Below are 25,772 nucleotides of genomic sequence, written 5' to 3' on the forward strand. Positions count from 1 at the left end.
GACTCACCAAACTTATTCCTACTTAAGAACAGAGCAACAGCAATTCTAGAGCCAGAGCCAAGGGTACTTAAGCCTGAAGGTCCCCATGTCATGGGGCATAATGACACAAAAGGGCAGAGAGAGTGCTTCCAAGGGTCCCTCACTCCTACGCCTCATGAACACAGGGACAGAGTGTCTGGCATTGCTCCTGTGCTGTGTATATTAAGGCTCATAACAGGGAAATAAACATTACTGAGGATGTTGGTATGAATAGTATGAACAACCTAACATTTCCAAACCCAGGATTTCCAGGGTGAGTTACTCCAAGTCCCAGAACTTTAACCAAGGAAAATAATTCACACCACCCCTCCAACTATCTTTAGTGAGAAAAGATAGGTTCCATTTCTACTTTATAATTATACTCAGAGCTCAGTCTGAGACAGATTTCTCATTATTGTTAGCCATAAAGATAAATGTAAAATTCTGAAATTATTGAGGGCTTGGTTGGTCTGACAGATGTGGTTATTTGTTGTAAAACACTGTAAGAATACTAAAGTAGCAGATTAGGAGGGAGACAGGGATTGTGTTCTGAAGTCAGACTGACTCTGCTATTTACTACCGTTTCCTTAGTATGTAACCCTGGGCTAGTCTCGAACTCTGCATCCCTGTATGTAAAATAAAGCTAAAGCAGTACCTGTCTCATAGGGCATCGTGGGAATAAAATGAGATAATGTGTGTAAAAAGCACAAGTCAGTGTCTGGCACAGGGGATGAGTTTTAAAAAATGAGCAGCTTTTTAAATAAATGCTTGTCCTTCATCATTTAGACCCATGTCTCTTTCTCCAAATATCTGGGAAATTATGGCATTTTTAAAAAATTCCATATACACAAAAGGTTTTAAGGATCATTTTCATTGCTTCTTTAAAAAGAAGGATTTCGGGGAAAAAAGATGGCGGCTTTGCTTGAGGAAGCGTGATTCTCTGCTTCTGCAGGGGAGAGAAACTCGTGGATTGGTGGAGAAACAGAGCAAGTGGCCGAGGTTACTGAAACGTTTTTGAAAACAGGACATCAAAAACTATAGTGGACATTGAAAAACCAGATGGTAAGGAGACTGCTTCAGGACAACAGGGACCCAGGGAACAGCGCGGGAACCAGGGGGTGTTGAAGCCTCCAGGCCCGGTGCTCCCGGGTCTGCCTCAGGGCACCCAGGAGAGGGGAGTCGCTGCTCCCTCCCCAGACAACGGGGGTTGAGCAACACCAGGGAAGACCTTGTGGCTTGAAGGCACAGAGAGGGGAGTTGGACTGGGAGACAACCCCGCAGGGGCTGCGAGCATCCACCCATAGCCCTGGGAGAAGTGAGTGCCTCCAGCCAGCACGACTGGGGGTGGCCTGGACGTTCACCCCCAGCCTGGTGGGAGTGTGGATTGGTGGAAAACCCAGACCTCCCAGCCCTGCACAAGGAAAGGGCGCGGGGGTTCTCTGGTTTCTGGAGCCTGCGGTGGTGAACTGGGGAAGCACATGCCCCCTAGGGAATCCTGACTCTCACGCTGTGAACCCAGAAGGGTCAGAGCACTTAGGGGGTTCCTAGAGCCCGAAACTGAAAAACTGGTGGAAGTGCGTGCCCCTTTACGATCCCCAGAGCTTGCATCATGAATCTAGAAAAGATGTGGGTGCTTCCCAAGAATATAGTGCCCACTGCAGTGAAATTTTGGGGAAGGGTGCATCTCCTTGCAATCCCCGGAGCTTGCATCGTGAGCCTGGAAAAGATACAGGAACACTGCGGGGCGGGGGGGGCGGAGCCCAGGAGATGGAAGCAGTGAGCTCCAGAGAGCGTGCTCTGGAGCGCCCAGGGTCCTGTAGGGGAAAGTCAGATTGGCTCTGGGGAGAGTGCCCTGCTGGCCCTAGGGACAGTAACCCGGAGACTTACTGAGTTTTGACTGGTAAGAGTGATAAGCATTTCAAACACCCCTCAGCCTGCTGAAGCCAACAAGACCAGAAAAACTGGTCTGGCCAGTTAGAAACTAACAAGAGGGCTTTTTTTGTCTTTTTTTTTTTTTTTTTGGCTGTTGTTGGTTGATTGTTTGATTTTATCTTGTTTTAAGTGACTTTTTATTCTTCAATTCTTATTATTTTTATATCCCTCAACCCCTTATGTTTCTCTTCCATTCATCCTAGTATTATTCCTTCTGCTCCAAATTTATCTCTCCTGCACTCCATCTTCTGCTTTTATCCCTTTTTTTTTTTTTGAGCTTGCAAGTTAGTGCAAATTTGTATTACCTTCTTCTCACTTTTCTGACATTTTTTATTTTAATAGTATTTTGGTATTCTTTTTCTTTCTGTATAATCTTCTTTGCTTGGCTGGTTATACTGTCATTTGATAGGTTCCCCCTGTTATCTCAGTCACAGTGTGTTGATAATTTACTATCCTTCATTTGTGTTCCATTAGTACACCTCTCAAGGTTCTACACTCCTTATTCTTGTTATCTAGATCTCATAGATTCTGCCACATGAGTGTTGCATTAATATTACTGTAAGTAAGACCTAGTTCATACAATTGTAAATACTACTCAACACCCCTACCTGATCTCAGCCCACTTCACAATTTCCTGAACTATATTATTGTGGGGGTTGTCTCTATTCTTTTACACACTACTCCTATTTACTAATCTTTAATCCAACCCTACAGCAGAATCTGACCTCCCACAGCCTCACAGCTGTATAGATCCAACTAACAATCCTTTCCTCCCTGATAAGAGTCTTACCTTCTTTCCATCCTTTCTAAAACGTGGCTAGTGGGGTGGAGGATCACAGTTAACCACTATAAGCAGCCAAAGGATAACCCATCTCTTCTATACTGGCTGCTAATGTAAATATCATAGAATACTGTCTTGCTGTCTTAAACCATTTTGCCTTACTCCTCCAACTGATCACAAAAAAGAGTAGGGGGAAGTTGTGAACACCAGGATACACAAAGGATACTGCATCACTGAATCTCACAGGTATTCTACCACAGAAGTTCACACCATAATCACAGGGAACAAGAACAGATCAATTTAAGAAACAGAAGCTAACAAGAAGAATCTCACGAACAATGAGAAAACAAAGAAACAATCCCCAAATGAAGGGAAAGGAGGAAGCCTCGGGAAAAATGCGAAATGAAATAGAGGCAACTCGACTATCAGATATTGAGTTCAAAACAATGATTATCAGGAAGCTCAATGAGCTCACAATAAGCTACCAGATACTAGAGGGAAGCTACAATGATCTCCCTGAAAACTATATAAACATGAAAAAGGAAATAGAAACCCTCAACAAGGGCCAAGAGGAAATGAAGAATGCCATTTCTGAACTGAAGAACACAGTAGAAGGAATGAAAAGCAGGATCAATGAAGCAGAAAATCAGATTAGTGAGCTAGAGGACAAAGTAGAAAAAAACACTCAGAAAGAGCAAGAAAAGGAAAAGAGGCTCAGAAAGAATGAAGAGGGATTAAGAGAAATGCAAGACAATACGAAATGTAATAATATCCGTATAATAGGGATACCAGAAGGAGAAGAAGAAGAGCAAGGGATAGAAAACCTATTTGAAAAAGTAATGATGGAAAACTTCTCTAATTTGATGAAAGAAAAAGTCACACAAATCTAGGAAACACAGAGAGTCCCAATCAAGAGAAACCCAAAGAGACCCACCTCAAGACACATCATAATTAAAATGGCAAAATTTCAAGACAAAGAGAGAATATTAAAGGCAGCAAGGGAGAAACAGGAAGTAACATACAAGGGAGCCCCAATAAGGCTAACAGCTGACTTCACAATGGAAACACTCGAAGCCAGAAGAGAATGGCAAGAAATACTCGAAGTAATGAGAACCAGAGGTCTGCAACCAAGGCTACTTTGCCCTGCAAGGCTCTCAATCAAGATAAAAGGCCAAATAAGAAGCTTCCCAGACAAAAGAAGTCTAAAAGAATACACCTCTACCAAACCAGCTCTGCAAGAGATTCTAAAGGGGCTATTTTAAGGAAAGGAAGGAAAAGAGAGAGAGAGGAACATACGTACATAAAAGACAATGAATAAGTACCTATCAATAATAACCTTAAACGTAAATGGATTAAATGCTCCAATCAAAAGACATAGATTAGCTGAATAGATAAGAAAACATGACCCACACATATGCTGCCTACAAGAGACCCACCTCAGGATAAAAGACCTGCACAGGCTGAAAGTGAAGGTCTGGAAACAAATCTCCCAGGCAAATGGACAGGAAAAAAAAGCCGAGGTAGCAGTACTCATATCAGACAAAATAGACTTCCAAAAAAGGTCCATAAAGGGAGACCCAGAAGGTCACTTCATAATACTCAAGGGAAGAATCCACCAAGAAGACATAAATATTGTAAATATATATGCACCCAACATAGGAGCACCCAAATACATGAAGAAAATCTTAGAGGACTTCAAGAAAGATATGGACAGCAACACAATTATAGTGGGGCATTTTAACACCCCACTGTCAAAACTGGACAGATCTTCCAAACAAAATATCAACACAGATATTGTGGCATTGAACAATACCCATGATGAAATGGACTTTACTGATATATACAGAACCCTCCATCCAAAAGAAGCTAAATATACATTCTTTTCAAATATACATGGGACATTTTCAAAGATAGACCACATGATAGGACACAAAGCGAGTCTCAACAATTTCAAGAAAATTGAAATCACACCAAGCATTTTCTTGGATCACAAGGGACTGAAGCTAGAAACCAACTCCAAGGAAAAAAACCCAAAATACTCAAAATCATGGAGATTAAATAGCACACTATTAAACAATGAATGGGTCAAGAATGAAATTAGGGAAGAAATCAAAAGGTTTCTGGAAACAAATGAAAACAATCTCACAACAACCCAAAACTTATGGGACACAGCCAAGGCAGTCCTGAGAGGGAAGTTCATAGCAATACAGGCCCACCTAAAAAAGTTAGAAATATTTCAAACAAACAACCTAACCCTATGTCTACAAGAACTCAAGGAACAACAACAAAGGCAGCCCAGAGCAAGCAGAAGGAAGGAAATAACCAAGATCAGAGCAGAATTAAATGACATAGAGACTAAAAGCACAATTCTAAGGATCAATGAATCCAAGAGTTGGTTCTTTGAAAAGATAAACAAAATCGACAAGCCCTTAAGCAGACTCATCAAGAAAAAAAGAGAGAAGACCCAAATAAACACAATCAGAAATGAGAGAGATTACAACAGATACCACAGAAATACAAAGGATTGTAAGAAATTACTACAAAGAGCTGTATGCCAAGAAATTTGAAAACCTAGATGAAATGGACAAATTTCTAGAAAAATATAATCTTCCAAAACTCAATGAAAAAGAAGCAGAAAGCCTGAACAGACCAATAACAGAGAAAGAAATTGAAGCAGTAATCAAAACACTCCCAACACACAAAAGCCCTGGACCAGATGGTTTCACATGAGAATTCTACAAAGCATTCAAGGAAGAGCTAACCCCTATCCTTCACAGACTATTCCAAAAAATCCAAAAAGACGGAAGACTCCCAAACGCTTTTTATGAGGCCAAGAACATCCTAATTCCAAAACCAGACAAAGACACAGCAAAGAAAGAAAACTTCAGGCTAATATTGCTGATGAACAGTGACGCTAAAATCCTCAACAAGATACTGGGAAACCGCATCCAACAATACATTAAAAAGACCATACACCATGACCAAGTGGGATTCATTCCAGGGATGTAAGGATGGTACAATATTCGCAAATCAGTAAATGTAATACATTACATAAACAAAAGCAAAGACAAAACCCACATGATTATATCAACAGACGCAGAAAAAGCATTTGATAAGGTACAGCACCCATTTATGATAAAAACACTCAGCAAAGTGGGAATAGAGGGAGCATTCCTCAACATAATAAAGGCCATATATGAGAGGCCTACCGCCAACATCATACTCAATGGGCAAAAATTAAAATCTTTTCCACTAAGATCAGGAACAAGGCAAGGCTGTCCACTTTCACCACTTCTACTCAATATAGTACTGGAAGTTTTAGCCACAGCAATCAGACAACAAAAAGAAATAAAAGGCATCCAAATTGGAAAGGAGGAAACAAAACTGTCACTGTTTGCAGATGACATGATAGTGTACATAGAAAATCCTATGGCCTCCATCAAAAAACTGCTTGACCTAATAAATGAATTTGGCAAAACAGCGGGATACAAAGTCAATATCCAGAAATCAAAGGGATTTCTGTATCCCAACAATGAAACAGCAGAAGCAGAAATCAAGAAAAAAAATCCCATTTGAAATAGCAAAAGAAAAATAAAATACCTAGGAATAAACCTAACCAAAGAGGTAAAAGACCTGTATTTAGAAAACTATATAACACCAAGGAAAGAAATCAAGGAAGACACAAACAAATGGAAACATATACTGTTTTCATGGATTGGAAGAATTAATATCATCAAAATGTCCATACTACCCAAAGCAATTTACACGTTCAATGCAATACCTATTAAAGTACCAATGGCTTATTTCACAAACATAGAACAAACACTTCAAAAATTTATATGGAATCATAAATGACCCCGAATAGCTGCTGCAATTTTGAGAAAGAAGAGCAAAGTAGGAGGGATCACAATACCTGACACTAAAGTATACTACAAGGCCACTGTAATCAAACCAGCCTGGTACTGGCATAAAAACAGGCACATGGGCCAATGAAACAGAACAGAGAGCCCAGAAATAAACCCCAGTCTCTATGGTCAATTAATATTTGACAAAGGAGGCAGCAACATAAAACAGAGTAAAAATAATGGTGTTCAACAAATGGTGTTGGGAGAACTGGACAGCTATGTGCAAAAAAATGAAACTCGAGCACCAACTTACACCTTATACAAAAATAAATTCAAGGTGGATAAAAGACTTAAATATAAAACGTGACACCATTAAAGTCCTAGAAGAGAACGTAGGTAGGAAAATCTCAGATATTTCACACAGAAACTTTTTTACTGACATGTCCCCTAGAGCAAGGAACATAAAGGAAAGAATAAACAAATGGGACCTCATCAAAATAAAAATACTGTTTTCTTTAGCTTCTGCACAGCTAAAGAAAACAGTATCAAAATAAAAAGAGAACCAACTGTATGGGAAAACATATTTGCCAATGATACCTCAGACAAGGGTTTAATCTCCAAAATATATAAAGAACTTAACACGACTCCACTCTAAGAAGACAAGCAACCCAATTAAAAAATGGGCAAAGGACTTGAACAGACACTTCTCCAAGAAGGACATACAGAAGATCCAAAGACACATGAAACGATGTTCAATATTGCTAGCTATCAGAGAGATGCAAATTAAAACCACAATGAGATACCACTTCATACCAGTCAGAATGGTCATCATAAACAAAGCAACAAACAACAAGTGTTGGAGAGGTTGTAGAGAAAAGGGGACCCTACTGCACTCTTGGTGGGACTGCAGACTGGTACAACCACTATGGAAAGCAGTATGGAACTTCCTCAGAAAACTAAAAATGGATCTGCCTTTTGACCCAGCAATTCCACTGCTGGGACTTTATCCTAAGAACACTAAAACGCCAATCCAAAAGAACCTATGCACCCCAATGTTCATAGCAGCACAATTTACAATAGCTAGGTGCTGGAAGCGACCTAGATGCCCATCAGTAAATGAATGGATCAGAAAACTATGGTACATTTATGCAATGGAATTCTATGCAGCAGAAAGAAAGAAGGAGCTCCTGCCCTTTGCAACAGCTTGGATGGAGCTGGAAAGCATTATGCTAAGTGAAATAAGCCAGCCAGTGAAAGACAAATACCATATGATCTCACCTTTAATAGGAACCTAAACAAAAAAACAAAGAAACAAGCAAAATATAACCAAAGACACTGAAATAGAGGACAGGCTGACAGTGACCAGAGGGGAGAGAAGAGGGAATTTCAGGGGAGAATGGGAAGGGTTTACAGGAACAAATTTAAAGGGCACATGACCAAAAACTAGGGGGAGGGTGGTAATGGGAGGGAAGTGGGGAGGGTTGGGTGGGTGGGCTGGATTGGGAGTAAAAGGGAGAAAACTGTACTTGAACAATGAGTAAAATAAAATAAAAAAATAACCCTGGCTGGCATAGCTCAGTGGATTGAGCGCGGGCTGCGAACCAAAGTGTCACAGGTTCAATTCCCAGTGAGGGCACATGCCTGGGTTGCAGGCCATGACCCCCCAGCAACCGCACATTGATGTTTCTCTCTCTCTCTCTCTTCCTCCCTTCCCTCTCTAAAAATAAATAAATAAAATCTTTAAAAAATAAAAAAAAATAAAATAAATATAAAGAGAGAAATAAACAGGGTCCAAAATTGCAAAAAAAGGAAAAAAATAAAATAATTAACTTAAAAAATAAAAATTATTCTTATTAAAAAAAAAGAAGAAGTAGGATTTCACTGATAACCAATTAGTCCCCAGGAGAAGATGCGTGTCTGACAGGGAGCATTAGGCTGTCATCATGATGACCCATTCCGGTGGCACAGAAGGGTGGGGAGGCGGGCTCAAAGACACAGGAAGAGTTCCCAAAGATGGAGCACAGGAACAGAGAAACGTTTCAAATACATGAGGTTTTTGTTTTTTTTTAAATAAGCAAAACAAGAGATGAATTTAAGACATTTCTTAAGTAGCAAAATGGAGGAGAGGACTAGAAAAGCTATTTGAATTCTTTCAGAACACTACATCCTTAAAATTGTTAAAATGTTTCTCTGATTTTATTACTGAAAGGGATATTGTTAAAGTTTCCTGTGTAATATTAAGTATAATAGTAGATGCTTTGGGTCTAATTTCTGAAACGATGTGAAGTTAACAGAACTTAATTAAGAACTCTTTCATTTGAGTGGACCTAATGATCTCAATTCCTATACAGCATTAGAGTGCAGTGTTAAACCCAGCCTGCAGTTCAAACAGACAGTCTTCCCCTGCACAAGACCACGGCTCACTGGCTGAGTCTTCACTCAGGGTGCTCCAGCACTCCTCAGGGCCTGCATGGTCCTGTAAACTTCTGACCCTGGGCCTCATGGCCGTGTGTCAGCTGACTCTCCAGCACTTCGGTTCCCACATCCTCTTACATTGCTCTCTGAAAGTGCTCCCCAACTTGGAGCCTTACAGCATTAACCACACTCACCAGGACTAATGCACCTGATGGAAGGAAAAATCCAGCTACCTCATCGCTCTCCATCCAATGACTACCCAGAGTCTCCCTGCTCTCTGAAATTATTCTCAGGGTCTAGTCTCATCCACTATCCTGAATCCCTCCTCCTACCCATAACAAGCAACTATATCTGCACAAACTCACACATCCCTTCCTCTTACAAATGCGAATTCCTTTTGGATGGGATTTCCAAATAAAAATATTTGTCTGTGAGAACTCCCACAGAGCTAATGAAGAAAGATGTTGCATGTTAGTAAATGCTCACTGATTTACACAAATATATTTTTTCTTATTTATATTTTACTTTTACTGCCTATAATATATAGAAGTAAATATATTTTGGGCATTAAGAATGTTGACCCTGAGCCCTGGCTGGCGTAGCTCAGTGGATTGAGCATGGGCTGTGAACCAAAGTGTCGTGGGTTTGATTCCCAGTCAGGGTACATGCCTGGGTTGCAGGCCATGACCCCTAGCAACCACACATTGATGTTTCTCTCTCTCTCTCTCTCTCTCTCTCTCTCTCTCCCCCCTCCCTAAAAAATAAATAAATAAAATCTTAAAAAAAAAAAAAAGAATGTTGACTCTGGAGCCAAACTATTTAGTTGCTAATACTTGCTCTATTCTTACTTTATATCATTCTCTCTAATCCTCAGCTGTCTCAACTGTTAAATAAGGGTAATAATAGTGCTTACCTAATAGGATTATTTTGAGGATTAAATAAAATAACCCATATAAAGTACTTTTAAAATAGGCATAGTACATATCAAACACTCAATAAATGTTGTGTTGTTTTTATTAGCATTAACTTATCAGAAAATATATAACAGGTCACTTTCTAAGGTCAATGGGAGTCACAGATTATGAAAGTGTCAGTTTGGTCTGAATTTCAGTTGTACCCTTCCTTCAGAAGTTCTGAAATTGCATCTGGAGAAAATAGCATAAAAATAAATCTTTGTTTCTCATCACACAGCACCCAAAACAATTAGCCCTGCCATTATTTTCCCCTAATTTCTGCCATAGGATAAGTGCTAAGTCACCCATCACCTCCTTGGGGGAATCCAGTGCATATGCCAGTTCCTATCTCACTGGACTTTTCAGTCAAACACTGTCCACCCTCCCTCCCTCTGCCTCTTTCCTTGACTTCCAGACACATCCCCTGATGGTTATCATCGTGTTTCTCAGGCCTAGTGGTTCTTGGTCTTTTATGGGCACCTCTTTAAATAGTGTTGTTATCTGAGTACTTTTATTTCTCACTCCACACACTTGCCCCACTTTCTCTCAGGACTTCAACTGGCTAATGACATCACATCCACCTTTACTGCTACTGCCTGAGGTCAGGCCCTCACCACTTCTAACCTAGTCTATGGAAATTGTCCCTTGATTGGCACCCTGGCTGCCATCTTTTCCCCACTTTGAAAGTTCTCCTTCACTAGAATGACCTTCCTAAAGTATAGATCTGACCTTCTCACCCTCAAGCTAAAGCTCTCCAATGGTTTCCTTTGCATTGCTAGTAAGATCCTCAAATCTTTAAACTATCAATCAATCCCTTCTGCACTTTAATGACCCACATCAGGAAGACTCCCTACAGATATTTGCCATTCAGATTATGTTCAGCTCAAAGAAATAACATGGCTTAAAAAGTTATTCAAATCACTTTCCAATATAAGTCATTGATTTCACTCTTATAATCAATTAGAAGAGGTTCTCAACTCCGGGAAATGAATATCACCAGATTTCTTGAAGTTTTTTAAACAATTCAATTATCTCTCTCTCTCTCTCTCTCTCTCTCTCTCTCTCTCTCTCTCACACACACACACACACACATTACATACTGTCACACTTAAAATTAGATTTATATATTTTTCATGAGAGTCAATGCATATTATATAAATGCATATACTTAAATATATTTAAAATCAGTTACACAAAGGAAACAGGGAAATAATGGAAACCGATTATTCTAAAAGTTGACAGCATTGTCTACAAGTTTGGGACTTAAATGCATTCTGACTGATAAAAATTAATCTTTGCTATAAATTAACATTTATTGATAGTCCGCACCTCTCAGAGCCTTCTGTCACTGTGTAGGAACAATCTATAGGGGTGTGTAGAAATTCAAGGGAAATTGCTATAAGAAGAAGGGGTGATGGTAAGATCTACTGGGTCAGAAGTCAAAGTTCTGAATTCTGTCTTGACCGCATGACCATAATGATTAAGATGATTAATTAGCCTTTCAAGATGCTACTTTCTTCCTCTTTGGAATGAGGGGCTTTAATAACACAGATCTCTAAGGACCTTGCCAAGTTTGAAGTTTGAATATTTAGCTATGGCTGACCCACAGAACAGAAAGCCCTCCCCTGAGCATGCTTTAAGAAGGATAAGGCCCACTGTGCCTCTCATTCACAAACTGCAAAATCCCTTACACATCCAGACCTGATGAGGCTTCCCAATCCACCTTTCTGCAAGCCTCCACCTTCAGGTATGAAAATCTTTAGTTTTCTCACTGTTGTAAGCACACTGGAAATTTTCATATAAGGGAGCCTGATTTATTCTGGGTTTGAATCAATAAAAATGTAACAGAGAATTCAACATACCCCCACTTCTTGCTTTCAGATACAAATAGTGTGAAAAATCCTTAGCCTTCCAGTGACACACTAACCATTCATAAGAGAAGGTCTGGATGAGCGACTAGCATGTGTTGTTATGTTCAGTTTGTTGTGTTAGGGACTTAGCAGTTGTATACAGTAAGAATTAAGGGTGGAGTTGACATCTCCATCATCAGTCACAGCATCTGGATATGTTTTCTGCAATGGAGATTTACTATGTCAGATAAAATTACAAGTGAGTTGGATTGGCTTTGTCATTTTGTACCACATTTTGCTTTATGGTGAGCTGCAAGCCAGAGTCTATATAGTTAGATTTAAGATTCACCAGCAAAACCGATAATATATAATGAGAAAGAAATGAGTCTGTATGCCACAGTGTACCAATGGAAAGCAATCCCATTGTTAAACAATGCTGCTGCTATTGGGAGATGTCTGTCTCCTACCACTCACTCTCTTGCAAACTTTCCCTTAGAAAGAAAACCTTTGACATGTACTTACTGTCATACCCCTGTCAAATGCAGATAGCGTCTTTCAAAGGAGATAGAAAAAGAATGCATTGTGCTTATCTGTGTTATTTAAGCCAAAATAAAAAAGAAAAATGCAATGTGCTTCACATAATTCAAGCCAAGTTATCCACATTCCCTAAGTCAGAAGTCCAAAACTCACAGAGAAAATCTAGCAATCAGATTTCAGTTTGCTTTGATGTGAAATGTTGTGTTGGTCAGAAGGCTTGGAAGTGAATCAGAAAAACGTATAAAAATGTGATATGATGAAAAAAGAATAGACAATTCACCCAGCTGCTGTGAGTCCAGGAAGTGTGAGATTCCTGCCAGAGGTCGCCAGCCCACCAGCCTCCCGGAACTTGAGCTCTGAATGTCACTTACCCTATGACGATGCAGGAGATGGCTGTTCCCAAGAAGGCATATGTCAAAATAGATCCTAAGTTCTGAAAAAAGTGTCTCTGGGGAGAAAAAATATATATAGATTATATTATATATATATAATTATATATATGTTGTACATTAGCATGTTTTCTTAGTATAACAGGGAATAAAAATAATGTATGCATTTCACTGCCTCCCCCTTCCCTCACTGCTTAGGCAGATTTTGTTGTTAGAGTCTCAGTTGCTGGTCTCACTGCACAATAACTCTTAACCAATCTATACTGCAAAGGACAGAGGTATCTCGGAAAAGGAAGGAGAGAAAACTCCTGGAAGATGACGGAGAAGAGATGCGAGAAACAACTCGCAGGCCCGGCAAGACCTGAGACAAAGGAAGGGACTGAGCCATGTCCACGGGGGCCCGAAACGAGAGTTTTTAAAAAGTTTGTTGTCATTGGAACTCTTTAGCATTTTAAGAGTACTATTCCAAAAGATGTAAGTTGCCTTCTGACTTTTATTATTGGATTCCTGACTTATATTTCTTCTGAGTGTAAAAAAACAAAACCTTAATCACCTGCAACAGTTTATTTTCAAGAGTCATACGAAACGACACCTAGTACTGGGACTGGGGATGAGGAAGAATGGCCTGAATGAACCCAGCCTTCCCAATCTTTTCCAGTGCTTCCTGGGGAAACCTCCCTCCCAGTTCTGTGAGTGGGGCCTGCGCTGCCAGAACTGACGGCAAGAGGGAGCCTGAGTCCAGGAGAAAACCAGGCCTGTGCAGAGCAAGTTGCCGGCACCTGGCACTGGAGCTGACACGGCAAGGCGGAGGGCCCAGGAATGCGGCATGGGGGCGGGCAGCAAACAGCACAGCAGCCTGGATGCCTCCGCCTCCCAACACTCGGAGAGGCCAGAGCCTTGCTCTGCGGCACAGTGGCTGCCAGCACTCCAGCTGTCACGCGATTACTAATCGAACAGGCGTGTACATGAAGGCTGGACCCAAGTAATGGCAGGTGAGAACACCGAGACTGTGGAACTGGGCTTCCTCTCTGAGCGGCACCAGCTGAGTGCTGACCAAGCATGCATGAGCTCTCACCTTGCTGGATAAACCCAAAGTTATTGACAGCCCGCTCTGTGATAACTGCCATCTAGAATAGCAATGTCCAATAGAGATATAATGTAAGCCACGTATGTTATTTAAAATTTTCTAGTAGCCATGTTAAAATGTTTTTAAAAAGTCCCTGGCTGGCGTAGCTCAGTGGATTGAGTGCGGGCTGCGAACCAAAGTGTCGCAGGTTTGATTCCCAACCAGGGTACATGCCTGGGTTACAGGCCATAACCCCCAGCAACTGCACATTGATGTTTCTCTCCCTCTCTCTCTCTCTCTCTCTACCTCCCTCTCTTCCCTCTCTAAAAATAAATAAATAAAATCTTTAATAAAAAAACAAAAAAACTAATTATCTAAAAGAAATGTTTTTTAAAAAGCAAAATGAATGTTGATATTTTATGAAACCCATGTACCCCAAATATTATCATTGCTACATGAAATCAATATAAAACATTCTTGAGATATTTTACATTCTTTCTTAATACTAGGTCTGAGAAATCCAAGGTGTATTTTACACTTCAAGCGCATCTTCATTCAGACTAGGGCATTTCAAAGGTTTAACACTACACGTGGCTAACGGCCAGTGTGCTGTGTGCTGGCCAGAGCAGGTTTGGAAGAACTGCAAGCACATCAGATTTCAATCTGTATCACATAATCTAAGACAATGACATTCTTACCAAACAGGTAAACCCACTGAATGACTGTTTTCTCAGCACTGCTGGTAACATTCTCTAACTGATGATGAAAGAGGAAAATGATCACTGTCCATTTACCTTCTTCAGGCTGTATCCTGCATGAAATATGATTGGCGGCAGCAGAACATTGAAGAAGATTTCTGGATCGAAAGTCATCTGCCAGGAAACACAAGGTGCAGTCAGAGAGATGCTCCTTCGGGCCGCACGAAAAACGTGTTTTAAAGATACAGTTATATCACCTTCTCTAAGGCTGTAGGAGGCAGGGGAACATGCTGTTAAATTAGCAGAGATGAAGATAAGTGAAAATGTCAGCTTGGACCTTCACAAGGGCAGTCAACAGGAAAGGAATATTTTACAGGTAAAGCCTCTACTCCATTCCATAGCTAACGACGACAACAGCAAGCCTCGATAAAACGTCTCTGGGCAAAGAAAACTTTTTCCTTTTATTTTGCTTAGTTTTGTATTCCTCATATTTTAAATGTTTTTACTCCACCTTATTTTGTTTTTCTGGTCAAAAGGAACTGGTAGTGCTCAAACATATTAGCTTCTGACAAAAACTTTTTTAAATTTTTGCCAAATAAAATATTTTCCCTACTTTATCCCATTCCAAAGTTTAAAATATTTTTAGCCTCTGTGAAAAAACACATTTTAAAGTGAAACTGGATTTTCTACTTCATTGGCTTTTATTTCGATGCCAAAGTAAAATTGGTCACAAAAATTTTTACTTGGTGTGAAGTACAATGAAATGAGTTGTAGAAATTTTTGAAGCCAGTATCTGCTAGTTGCTGAAAATGAAAACAGTTCATCTTTAAACCTTCCTTAGACTCATTCTCCTTCCCCTTCCCCCCTCATCGCCCCCTCACACACACGCACACTGCATTCATCACTTTACCACCAAGGCCTTCTTACCAGTACGGTACTCATCGAAATCTTTCAGATGTATGGACTTCACACTGCACAACTGTAATGTCTAATTTCCTCCCCCTTTTATGCCTGAATTCTCACTCATCTCTGAAGGTGGATCTTGAAAGCTACTCCTCTCTCATGCTTTGATTCCCCGTTCAGAACTGACCATTCTCTGTTCTGTGCTGTTTCTGCACCTTGGGCCTTCCATACAGCACACGTGCTTTACAACATACTTCAGGTAATTACTGTTTTGTGTTTGACCGTTTCCCCCTTAAGTGGGAATGTATCCAGGGTCATAACAATGCCTTAGTCAATTCTGTGTTGCTTCCATTCCAGCTAGTGCTAGCTCATTGTTCAAAATATATTCTCTAAATTGAAAAAAAAATTACTTTTGAGAGTCACATCTATTCAGATAAAATGAATTACGTATGTATCCATAGTATCCTCACACATCATAAGTATGGATTACACAGAAATTAAGAAAAGCCTTTCTTGACTCCATTTTCTAATGTGGACTGGACTGGGTGTTGCCAGAGTCCCTCATCTCCAGGCCCCAAGCTGACCCCACCACTCCACTCATCCAACAGTAGGAAGGGGCAATGGAGGAAGGAAGAGCCTCTCATAGGCCTAAGTACGCATCCACTGATGCTCGACCACGTGTACAGTGAGCATTCAGGTAGGTCAGTGATGGCTTACCCATCTCTCCTTGCCTCAGTCTCTTCACCCTTAAAATGACTATAATAATTGTGATATCTATTTTTAAGGTGGTTATAAAAACAAAATGAATTGAATTACTATTTGTAAAGCCCTTACAGCTTTGCCACTTATTAAACATTTTTAAGAGTTTATTACTAAAGAAAATAAAATATGCAATTAAATATTTCAAAGTTACTATTTGAAAAAAACCGCCCTGCTATCAGGAATTCTTGAAGGTTACAACTGTATCAAATTTGAGCAGAGATCTTATTTTTCCTTCTAAGTTTACTCTTTTTTTCTAAGATAATCTGAAACAGCCTTGTTGATTTATTTTTATGAGGCCTCTTGAAGAGTATGTCAATTGCACATTTGAAGTTTTTAGCAAAGACATGTATTCCTGAGAGCTGGAGGGAGGAGGCCATGCAGCTGTGATCACGTGGAAGACAGGGTTCTGGTGGTGCCACATCACATCTTGGAGAGAAAGTCCCTGCCTTGGCAGTTTTTCTGCAAAAATCAGGTGGATCACTCAGCCAGAACATTTCAATAAGCAGACTGCCCATTCCCTGCATGCAGGTTAACTAATGTGCTATGGAATTGTGTTTTCTGGAGCAGCCAGAGGAAACTGGAGGCTGGGAATGGCGTGCAGCACACGAGGATTTATTTGTATATGCAAAACAGATTTGTGTTGCTTTCAGACTGGCTGTAAGCTTCGGAGCTGCTAAATCAGAGTTCTGGGAGTGACTCCAAACCCAGACAAATTCTCAGAAATGGCTGGGTCTGCGCTGCACCAGCCTCCAGATGGGGGTTCCACATGCTGTTCTCTCTGTGTTCAAACCACGGCCTTGGAGACGAGACTGCTTTTAAGGTCCAAACAATGAAAATCTTTCATTATGGTATGAGGGGGAAATATCTAGGACAGGGGTGAACGGGAGGAACAGCAAGGTAAAACTATTTCAGCTGAAGACACTAGTGTGGGATATAAATCTCACCAACCAGCACCGTCCAGCAGAACTTTGTGTGATGATGGAAACATTCTGTAACTGCACCGCACACCAAGGAGACACTGGCCACACAAGTTACTGAATAATGAAACTATAAGCTAGTGCTGAAGAAGTGAATTATTTTATTTTCACATCTGTGGCTAACTGCTATTGGACAATACACTTATAAACAGTTGCTAATTTAAAACTCCTATCATTCAGTTTTCAGATGGTCCTTTACAAGGTGTGTAATTTGGAACAATGGACCTGAGGCTCTCGGATGGAAGATTTACGGATGCCTCACAAAAGCAGTGAGGTTTTTAAATATTGGGTTTTGATTTTTTTTAAATCCAGATAATATGGGGGACACAAAAATGTCACTATGTTCCCCAGGATGCAGGAGTGGCACCTGTGATCTCATACATGCACTGGGGTTAGGTTAGCCATGGCCTCGGCCTATGTTCACAGAGATACTCAACTTGAAAACTCCCAAGAGTGGAGAGAACATGTACCCAGTTTCATCCTCAAGTTCATCCAAAAAGAATAGATACACAAGGCTGGTTGGGCCTGATTATTAAGGCATCCAGTACCTCAATATGACTTATCTGGGAAGAAATATCAGTGTTTTACACAGCTACGAAATAAATAAACACTAAAATAACAACCTTTATAGAGGACCGTGATTTATGTGGCATATTACTTCCAAAGAGACACTTTAAAAACATTATTTCATCAACTGTGACAACATTCCTGAGTGGTAGCTGGCAAATGCAATTATCCCCATTTTCCAGAGACAGGACCAGAACACACGGCACGCCCTGTGTCAGTCAGTGCGACGGAATGTCACTGGGAATGGCGTGTGTATGCGTGGGCAAACTGTGTTCTTTGTGAGGGAACACCAAGCGAACATAATTGCTGAAAGCAAGACTTAAGAGTGTTTAAGGGAATCTGAGACTCAGAAGTAGGCTTTTATTATTTCAGCAATTCCTAAGTCCTTTGGAAAAGTAAAAGTGGTTAACACAATGATGTATCCCATCATCTCCAATGCTTTGTTCATTAAAAGTTTAACAAGTCCCTTCTCTGCTGAAAAGTACTTCGAGATAGGTGATGGGTGGACTGAATGAAAAAAAAAAGACACTGTGCAATTTCAGTACGAGGCAGGGAGCTAAACTATAATGGTTTTCTAGGACAGAGACAGCAGGCTGGGCTCGGTGGCCCCACAGGGGTGCTTGACGTGGAAACAGCACAGGAGCTGGGTCTTGAATTGGGTAGGAGACCATTCATAGAGCATCAACATAGAGAACCCTGCTTCTTTGTCTGTCCTGGGGGCCATGCATGGGCCAGGTTCACGAGCCACAGAGGAAACTGGCAGCTTCCTGGAGTTTTAGTTGAACATGAGAGCAAGTAATTTGAAATATTTTAAATATTAAAATAAATGCAGCTATATTAAAAAGTGAAATTCAAATGTGTGTGTATTTTTAATACAAATAGGAGACTTCAAAGAGATCGAGATTCCCTCGGGGCAGGCAGCTTTGGGATGCTGAGATAGCTCAAGGTGGGCATTTTGCTTCCCCTGCACAAGATATGATTTGCTGTGAGAAGCACTGGGGAGAGAGAAAGAATAGATTCAGCGTGTCTGATGAAAATGCAGCAGATGCTGATTAAGTGACCGTGGTCTCTCTGAACTTCAGTTTCTCCACTTGCAACATGGGTGTAGAAATACCTACTCCTTAGAGTTGCTTTTGTGGATCAAATGTAAAGACAGGTGCATAGGATCCTATCTAGTACCAGTCCTGTTTGTCTCTCAAGAAATATTCACTGTACCTGAATCTAAAATGAAAGAAACTGCTGGAATAACGTGTTAAGGACAGAAGGCACAGGGCATGTTTGGGGAATAGAAATAGACACTTAGGACTCCTGAGGGACAGAAGAGGAGGTTAAGGCCTAGCACATGGGCACATGGGCACTACCCAGACTATGAGGCTCCCTCTGAAATGACAGAGATGGATTTAAACTGTGTTTATCAAACAACGAAATGGCTACTGGGAGTATCCATCTGTGTAACTTCCAGTAGACTATTCAGCAGTGGGTATGGAAGTGTCCATACCGTTTTGTAAAGAACGTGTCACCTGAGAATCTGTCCTGCAGACGGACCTGCCCAAGTGTGGAATGACATAAGGACGAGAATATTCATTGCAGGAAAAAGAAAGGGGAAAAAGAAAGCCCTGAGGATAACTGAATCTTGGACTGGTTAAAGAAATTATGGTGCAGTCTGTGAAACTGAGTCCTATGCAGCTGTTAGAAAGGCTGAGGAACTGATATGGTTGCTGCTAAAATTTGTTGTCAAACCAAAAGAGCAAGGTGTAGAACAGCATTCTGGCATGTGTGACAAAAATTGCTATGGACCCACCACACCCCATGGCCCTCTTCTCTTGCCCAGACACGTAGACTACACTTCCTTGTGGTCATGTGGGGCCATACAACAAAGGTCTGGCCAACTGAATGTGGACGGATGCCCCGGAGACCATTCCCGACCTGCCCCCTAAAACTCCCTAGGTCTTTAGTGCTCTCCGTCTTCCTGCCTTTGCTGGCTCACAGACAGCATCTGGCAGAAGTCCCACAGCCATAGGGACTGGCAGAGCCACCAGATTAAAGGCTCCTATGACAATTAGCGGTTCCTGGGGGAGACTGTAGTGCTCCTCTCACTGGATCCAGACATGAGCAAGAAGTAAACCTTTACAGTGTTACATCGTTGAGATCTGTGGGTAGTTTGTGAAAGCATTTGGCCTATTCCATGATCTGTGTAAAAACGGGGGAGTCTATCACTTACTTGTATACATATAAACATAAGAATACATACTATTGGTTGCCTCCTGGAAGATTAAGGAGAACCTGGTGGCAGGAAAGGGGTAGGAATGGAAGGATTTTCTGTGTGTACTTAATGAGGATGACTTTCTCTGTCCTGGCTTCATTTCTATGGCTACAGAGGGACCACTGCTCAGAACAGTGCATGCCAACATCTGTGTCATAGTGACACACAGGAAATGGTTGTCTTGAGTCAACAGGGGAGATTAGGGAATTTATGAGGCTACTGAGGGCTGAAAAGGTGAGACTAAGTCTCTGACTGTCCTGGGCCTGAGGACAAAGCAATTGAAACCCCATAGTGTACCTGTGACCCATCAGCACGCCAGCTGGGGAGCACTGTGCAGGACGTAATGCTCCTGGCCCTGGTCCCACCCCAGGAAAAGGAGTGACTAGTCTAATCAGTAAGTTAGAGAAAAAGAACTGAGAGAGTGTTACTCAACACCATCGCCCCGCCCCCCATGATGGAATCAGCCCGCTTACTGAAAGCGCATGTGCCTGGCCCCTCCAGCCCTCAGCTTTGAAAAAAAAGCAGAGCCCAGCAGGAGGCCTATGCTGTCCAGTGGGGTCTATGACTGGATGGGTAAGTCTTTCTGATTCAGGAGTGAAAAATGACAAGCCAGCTCTATTTCATCCAGCTTTTGATCTCCATCTTTCTCATTCCTGTATCTATGTCTCAACTAGTTATGAAATCAGGAAGAGATATTAAATGACCCCTTTAAGATTCCAGCACACCCTTTTGAACCTGTGGAACCTTGAGCCACATAAATGTATTATCTACTCAAAAAATAGAGATATTTTATTATTTTTTCTTTTTCTTTGTTTTAAAGAGGTGTTAAGATTTGTTTGAAGGGACCTCAGAACTGGCCTGGATGAAGGAAAACCACTCTCGGGTGGTAGTCACCCAAAGGAGCACATGGTAATGATAATGTGACTGAAGGTGGCTGTCTTGGAAAGGAAAGAAAGCAACAAGCCCAGAAGACATTCATTCATTCAACAAGTCTTTACTTCAAACAAGCCAGGCTGTGGCAGGAGGATTAGCCAGGCTTGCAAGTGAAATAAAGAGGCGAAAAGGAAAAGCCCCAGAAGGTACCCCTGTCTCTGCACCTGAGTGAGTGACACAGCCTGTGTGCTTGGGGAGGAGCTGACCTGGCAGAGGTAAGAAGGGGAGAAAAGCTGAGGGCTGAATGAGGCCTCAGCTCACTGAATGTGAGGGGTCTGGGAGAAACTTGGAAATGTGTGCTTGGTGAAAAGGTCAGAGCCAAAGAGAAAGGCTCCAGAATCATCAGCATAAGTGATTTCACGAGTGTAGATGGGCAGTCTGAGGGAGTGAGTGCCGCAGAAAAGAGAGGAGGACCGGGGACAGAATGCTGGACAGGGGAGAAGAGGAACCGTCATGGAGGGAGACAGTGAAGGACCAGAACAAGGAGGAGAATGAAGGTGGGGCCACAGGAAGCCAGGGAGGGCAGACAGAGGGGCTGCTCCCTCCTCAGAGTGCCTGGGCTGCCAGAGTGAGCAAATGACAGTACAGGCCACCTGTTACATTGCAACCTCAGATAGATAACACTTTCTCAGAATAATCCTACTACTGCATTTGGGACATACTCTTCCCCAATTACTCATTGTTTATCTGAAATTTAATGCATGAAGAGACAAAGAGGCAAGAATGAAAAACAAAATGAACCTGTGTTTTTGGGCCTCACTGTCTGGGGGAATGACGGAGGGGCAGCTGACTCTACCTACCCCACACTGATGCCAATGACTGAGGAAAGAAGTCTGAGCACTCGGCAGAAGTCCTCTGGATTTCCTAATAAGGAAGTGGTTGTTGATCCTTTTCAACTGGTTTCAACCCAGAAGTGGGCATGAAGGGTTGAGGAAAGAGTGAGCAAGAGAACATAGCAGCAGTGGGCTCTGGGCCCTGGGTTGGGGGCTGCATGGCAGGCTCTTTCAGGAACCTGACCGAGGCCCCTAGCTGGGAAACAAAAGAATGCAGGCCACAAAGGAGGAGGTGGGGGGGAGCAGTGAGGGCAGACAAGGTGGCGGGGGGGTAAGTCTAGGGAGGTGAGGAGGTAATGAGAGCTGCCAAAAAGACAATGAATTAACATTTTGTAAAACGGGAGAAATCCTATGCCCAACATTCAAGTCTGTGAACTGACCATGTTAGGAGATGGTTCTTCACCATAAAAAGCCTTCTTTCTTTCATTCCAGATGTTTCCTAGAGAGCCCTGATGCTAGCGAGCACTTGTCTGAGAAATAAGTGTTACCTCACATAGGTGTGTGTTTAAGAAATACTTAGTGTGACAGTCACACAGGGGTTTGCAAGCTGATCTCTGTTGACCTCCAGGCTCTTTGGAGAGGGTGGTGGTGCCAGGAAGTGGAGATTGACACCCTGGAGGCCCCTGGCCCTGCCCTCCGATTTCTGCCTGAGCAGCCGTGGTCTCTCCTCTTGTGCACACTGTGCACAGTTTTCAGGTTTTCCTTGAATGAAGGGATCCTCTGCTTTAAAAATGTTTGTAACCCTGACCTAATATTGTCCCCCAGAAATTTTAAAGGTCATGTGAAAAGTCACTGGGTCACTCAGAGGCACCACTGAACTTAGAAATCCTAAACAAGAGCTCTCTCTTTGATTGTATTATAATGTTCTAAATTTTGTTCTAAACAAGTTTTAAATGGCATGTCAGAGTTAAAGACTCCCCCTCCACCCTCTCCAGAAGTAATCAATACCCTGAAGTTAGAAAGTGTTCTTTCCATTACTATATCTTATACTTCATAAATACAAGTATGCATCCAAAAGCAACAATTAGTATTATGTTGGGAACCGCCCTGCCTGGTATCAGAAGCTGTAACCCCCACCAAGGCTAAGGCTGAGGGAATTACCTTGGACCATAAGCCAGCAAGGAGACAAAAGCTTATCTCCCTGGCAGGAGCACTGCTTCTGCTTCTTTTACTTCACCCTGCCTGGCCCCCAATGCTTGGTCGGTTAGCCAATGATGGGTAAGATTCTCCAAGGGGGGAACAATCTAAGACAGGCATGATCATGTGGGAGGCCCCCAGAGAAGGACTTTGGGGGCTACAGCAAAAGGGGGTGATGGATCCTTGCCCCTCGGCTTTGACAAAACCTGAGTCCTCATTGCCTGCGAGAAAATCTCCTAATCTCTTGGCTGCCTTATTTCCCTTGCTCCACCTAAGCCTGAAACAATGACAGAGGGTGGTACAGCCCTGTGCTGGAAAGGGCAGGTTCCCTGGGCAATCAGGCCTAAGAAAGAATATGTAAAATCCTGTGAAACCTGCTTTGTTTAGAATGCACGTTTCAATGAAATGATAAGGGTCCAAGTAAGAAGTAAGTTTGTTCCTCAAAGTTTTACAGCTCTTTAGCTATCTGACCCTGACTCAAACTAGGCCCTCAGAATTCTTTGTTATCTATTGTTTGATCCTTACTTCCTGGTAATGATTAATGAACTTTACCTGAATTCCTGTGTAAACGAACCCAATAAAAGCCTGCTCGGGTGGGAGAATGGGGTGCTCTCCACTAGAGAGAGTAGCTGTTTCGTCCCTATTTCTCCACAGAACTCAGTTGTCCGTGTGTGTGTGTTTTTCTCATGTTTCAATGAGCATCTGCAGCGTTCCTCCGTCACTGCCGGTCGGTGGCTGCGAAAATATTATATGTGTATTTTTAAATTTTACAGAAATTTAACAAATACTCTTTTGCATTCTTTTTACCTACAACACTGATTTTAAGAGTGAGCTACATTCTTACCCATTCACTTAAACTGCTGTATAGCTTTCTAGTACATGAAGATATCGTTATTGTTTTTTTCCCTTTTTTAACAAGAGAATTAGGTCAGGTTATTTCCCATTTTTTGCTATTATTAAAAATAATACAAATGATATTCTTGTGCTGATGTCTTTGTATACATGTGAATAGAGGTAGCACTGCCTGGTGTGGCTCAGTTAGTTGGGCATCAACTTGCAAACCAAAAGGTCACAGGTTCGATTCCAGGTCAGGGCACATACCTGGGTTGCAGGTTTAGTCCCCAGCTAAATAGGCAACCAATTGATATTTCTCTCTCACATCAATGTTTCTTTCCTTCTCTTCCTCCCTCCCTTCTCCTCTCTTTAGAAGCAATTAAAGTAAAAAAGTTTTTAAAAAAGGAAATAAGCAGAGGTAGAACTCCTGAATAATAAGGTATATGAATCTCAACTTTACTAGGCATTGCCAAATTACTTTAAAGTGATGACACCCACTCACACTCCCATAGCACAGTGTAAGAGCATTTCCCCACACTCTTGCCAATACTTAATATTAACAAATTTCTAACTTTTGCCAGCAAATGAGGATGAGCTGATATCACATTATTGTTTATTTTGCATTTCCCATGACTAAGGAACTGAGCATATCTTCCTTGTTTACTAGCCTTTTGTGATATCTCTTTAGTGAGTTTTTGGGTTATGTCTTTTGCCCAGTATAACTTTTTCTCTTTAAATAGATTCTTTAATAAATCTGGTTGCTTTTTTATTTTGGCTATTTACATTTCAAGTATATTCTTCTATTCTTTCACTTCTTTAAACTGTTTAACTTGTATTTTAACATTGCTAATGGTATTTTTCATGCAAAAGCTTTTCATTTTAATATAGTAAAATTCCATTTTTAGTTTATGATTTCAACTTTTGGTAACTTCTTTAAGAAATCTCTTCCTATCTTGATGTCATAAATATACTTTCTCCAAAAGTTTCATTTTATTGGCCGTTTACAGTTAAGTTTTTAATAACCCACCCCAAGTTCATTGGTTATATGATGTGAAATAGGAATCTAACTTACTCTAACTTCTCCCACATGAATAGTCATTTGTCCCCAAATATTCATAAGTAGTTGGTAATTCATCCTGACCCCACCAATTTCCATTTGCTCATCTGCCGCTGTCCAGTGTTTTTTCAAAGAGTCGTAAAACATTCACTCTAATGAATATTTAATGTCTATTATCCAATGGCCAGCCTGTTTAATAATTCAAAATATAGGAAAAGCTTTATACAGTCAGGTAGTCTCTGAGGCATTAGTTACCCTAAATTTAAAAACAACTCAAAAATCAAGCACATTTATGTCCCTCACTGTGCATTTTTCAGACTGAGGAAAGGTTTAGGGTATGATAAAAATTAAAGAAAGCAAGTAACAAAGGTTTAGAGATTGTTTGGTTTAATCTACATAGAAAAAAATATGTAAAAAGACTGAGTGGAAATTGAGCAGAATTTATAATGTTTGCAAAATGTTGTGAGATTACTTGAGTTCCTCCTTAAAAAAATAAATTTTTCTGTCCTCATAGGAAGATCTTGTAAAGTGATCATTTAGGTCATTATACCACAAATATAGTAGAATCACTAATAAAAACCACATATATTTTTAAAGCAACAAAGAATTATGAATATCTGACATAGAATGGAACCTTTTAAAAAGTTAGGGATAAAAGGTAACAAATAGCATATGAGGTGCCCTGGCCAGCATGGCTCAGTTGGTTGGAGCATTGGCCTATAATGCTCCAGGTCATAAGTTCCACTCCCAGTCAGGGCACATGCCTAGGTTGTGGGTTCAGTTCCTAGTCAGGGCACATGCAAGAGGCAACTGATTGATGTTTCTCTCACAACAATGTTCTCTCTCTCTCTCCCTCTCTTCCCCTCTCTCTAAAATCAATAAGCATGTCCTTGGCTGAGGATAGAAGATGATGATAATAATAATAATAGAAAAGTTAAGAATTGAGGACCCTGATTTGTTATGATTTTTCAGTTTGATAAAATATTAGAAGAGCCTGATATAAAATATATCAGGTAAGCAAT

At 41.1% G+C, this 25,772-nt stretch overlaps 1 protein-coding gene across 2 annotated transcripts in view; it reads right to left on the reverse strand.

Annotated features, from left to right (window-relative positions):
- SLC9A9 (solute carrier family 9 member A9) overlaps positions 1–25,772 on the reverse strand; it is a 540,019-nt gene that overhangs the window by 479,895 nt on the left and 34,352 nt on the right. For both annotated transcript variants that reach the window (XM_028505205.2, XM_036017879.1), the window contains 2 exons: positions 14,581–14,658; positions 12,703–12,779 (listed from right to left, as the gene is read on the reverse strand). In XM_028505205.2, the coding sequence (XP_028361006.1) occupies positions 12,703–12,779; positions 14,581–14,658 (155 nt within the window). The remainder of the gene's footprint in view (positions 1–12,702; positions 12,780–14,580; positions 14,659–25,772) is intronic.

The sequence above is a fragment of the Phyllostomus discolor genome, chromosome 2, assembly GCF_004126475.2.
Source record: "Phyllostomus discolor isolate MPI-MPIP mPhyDis1 chromosome 2, mPhyDis1.pri.v3, whole genome shotgun sequence".
NCBI lineage: Eukaryota > Metazoa > Chordata > Mammalia > Chiroptera > Phyllostomidae > Phyllostomus > Phyllostomus discolor.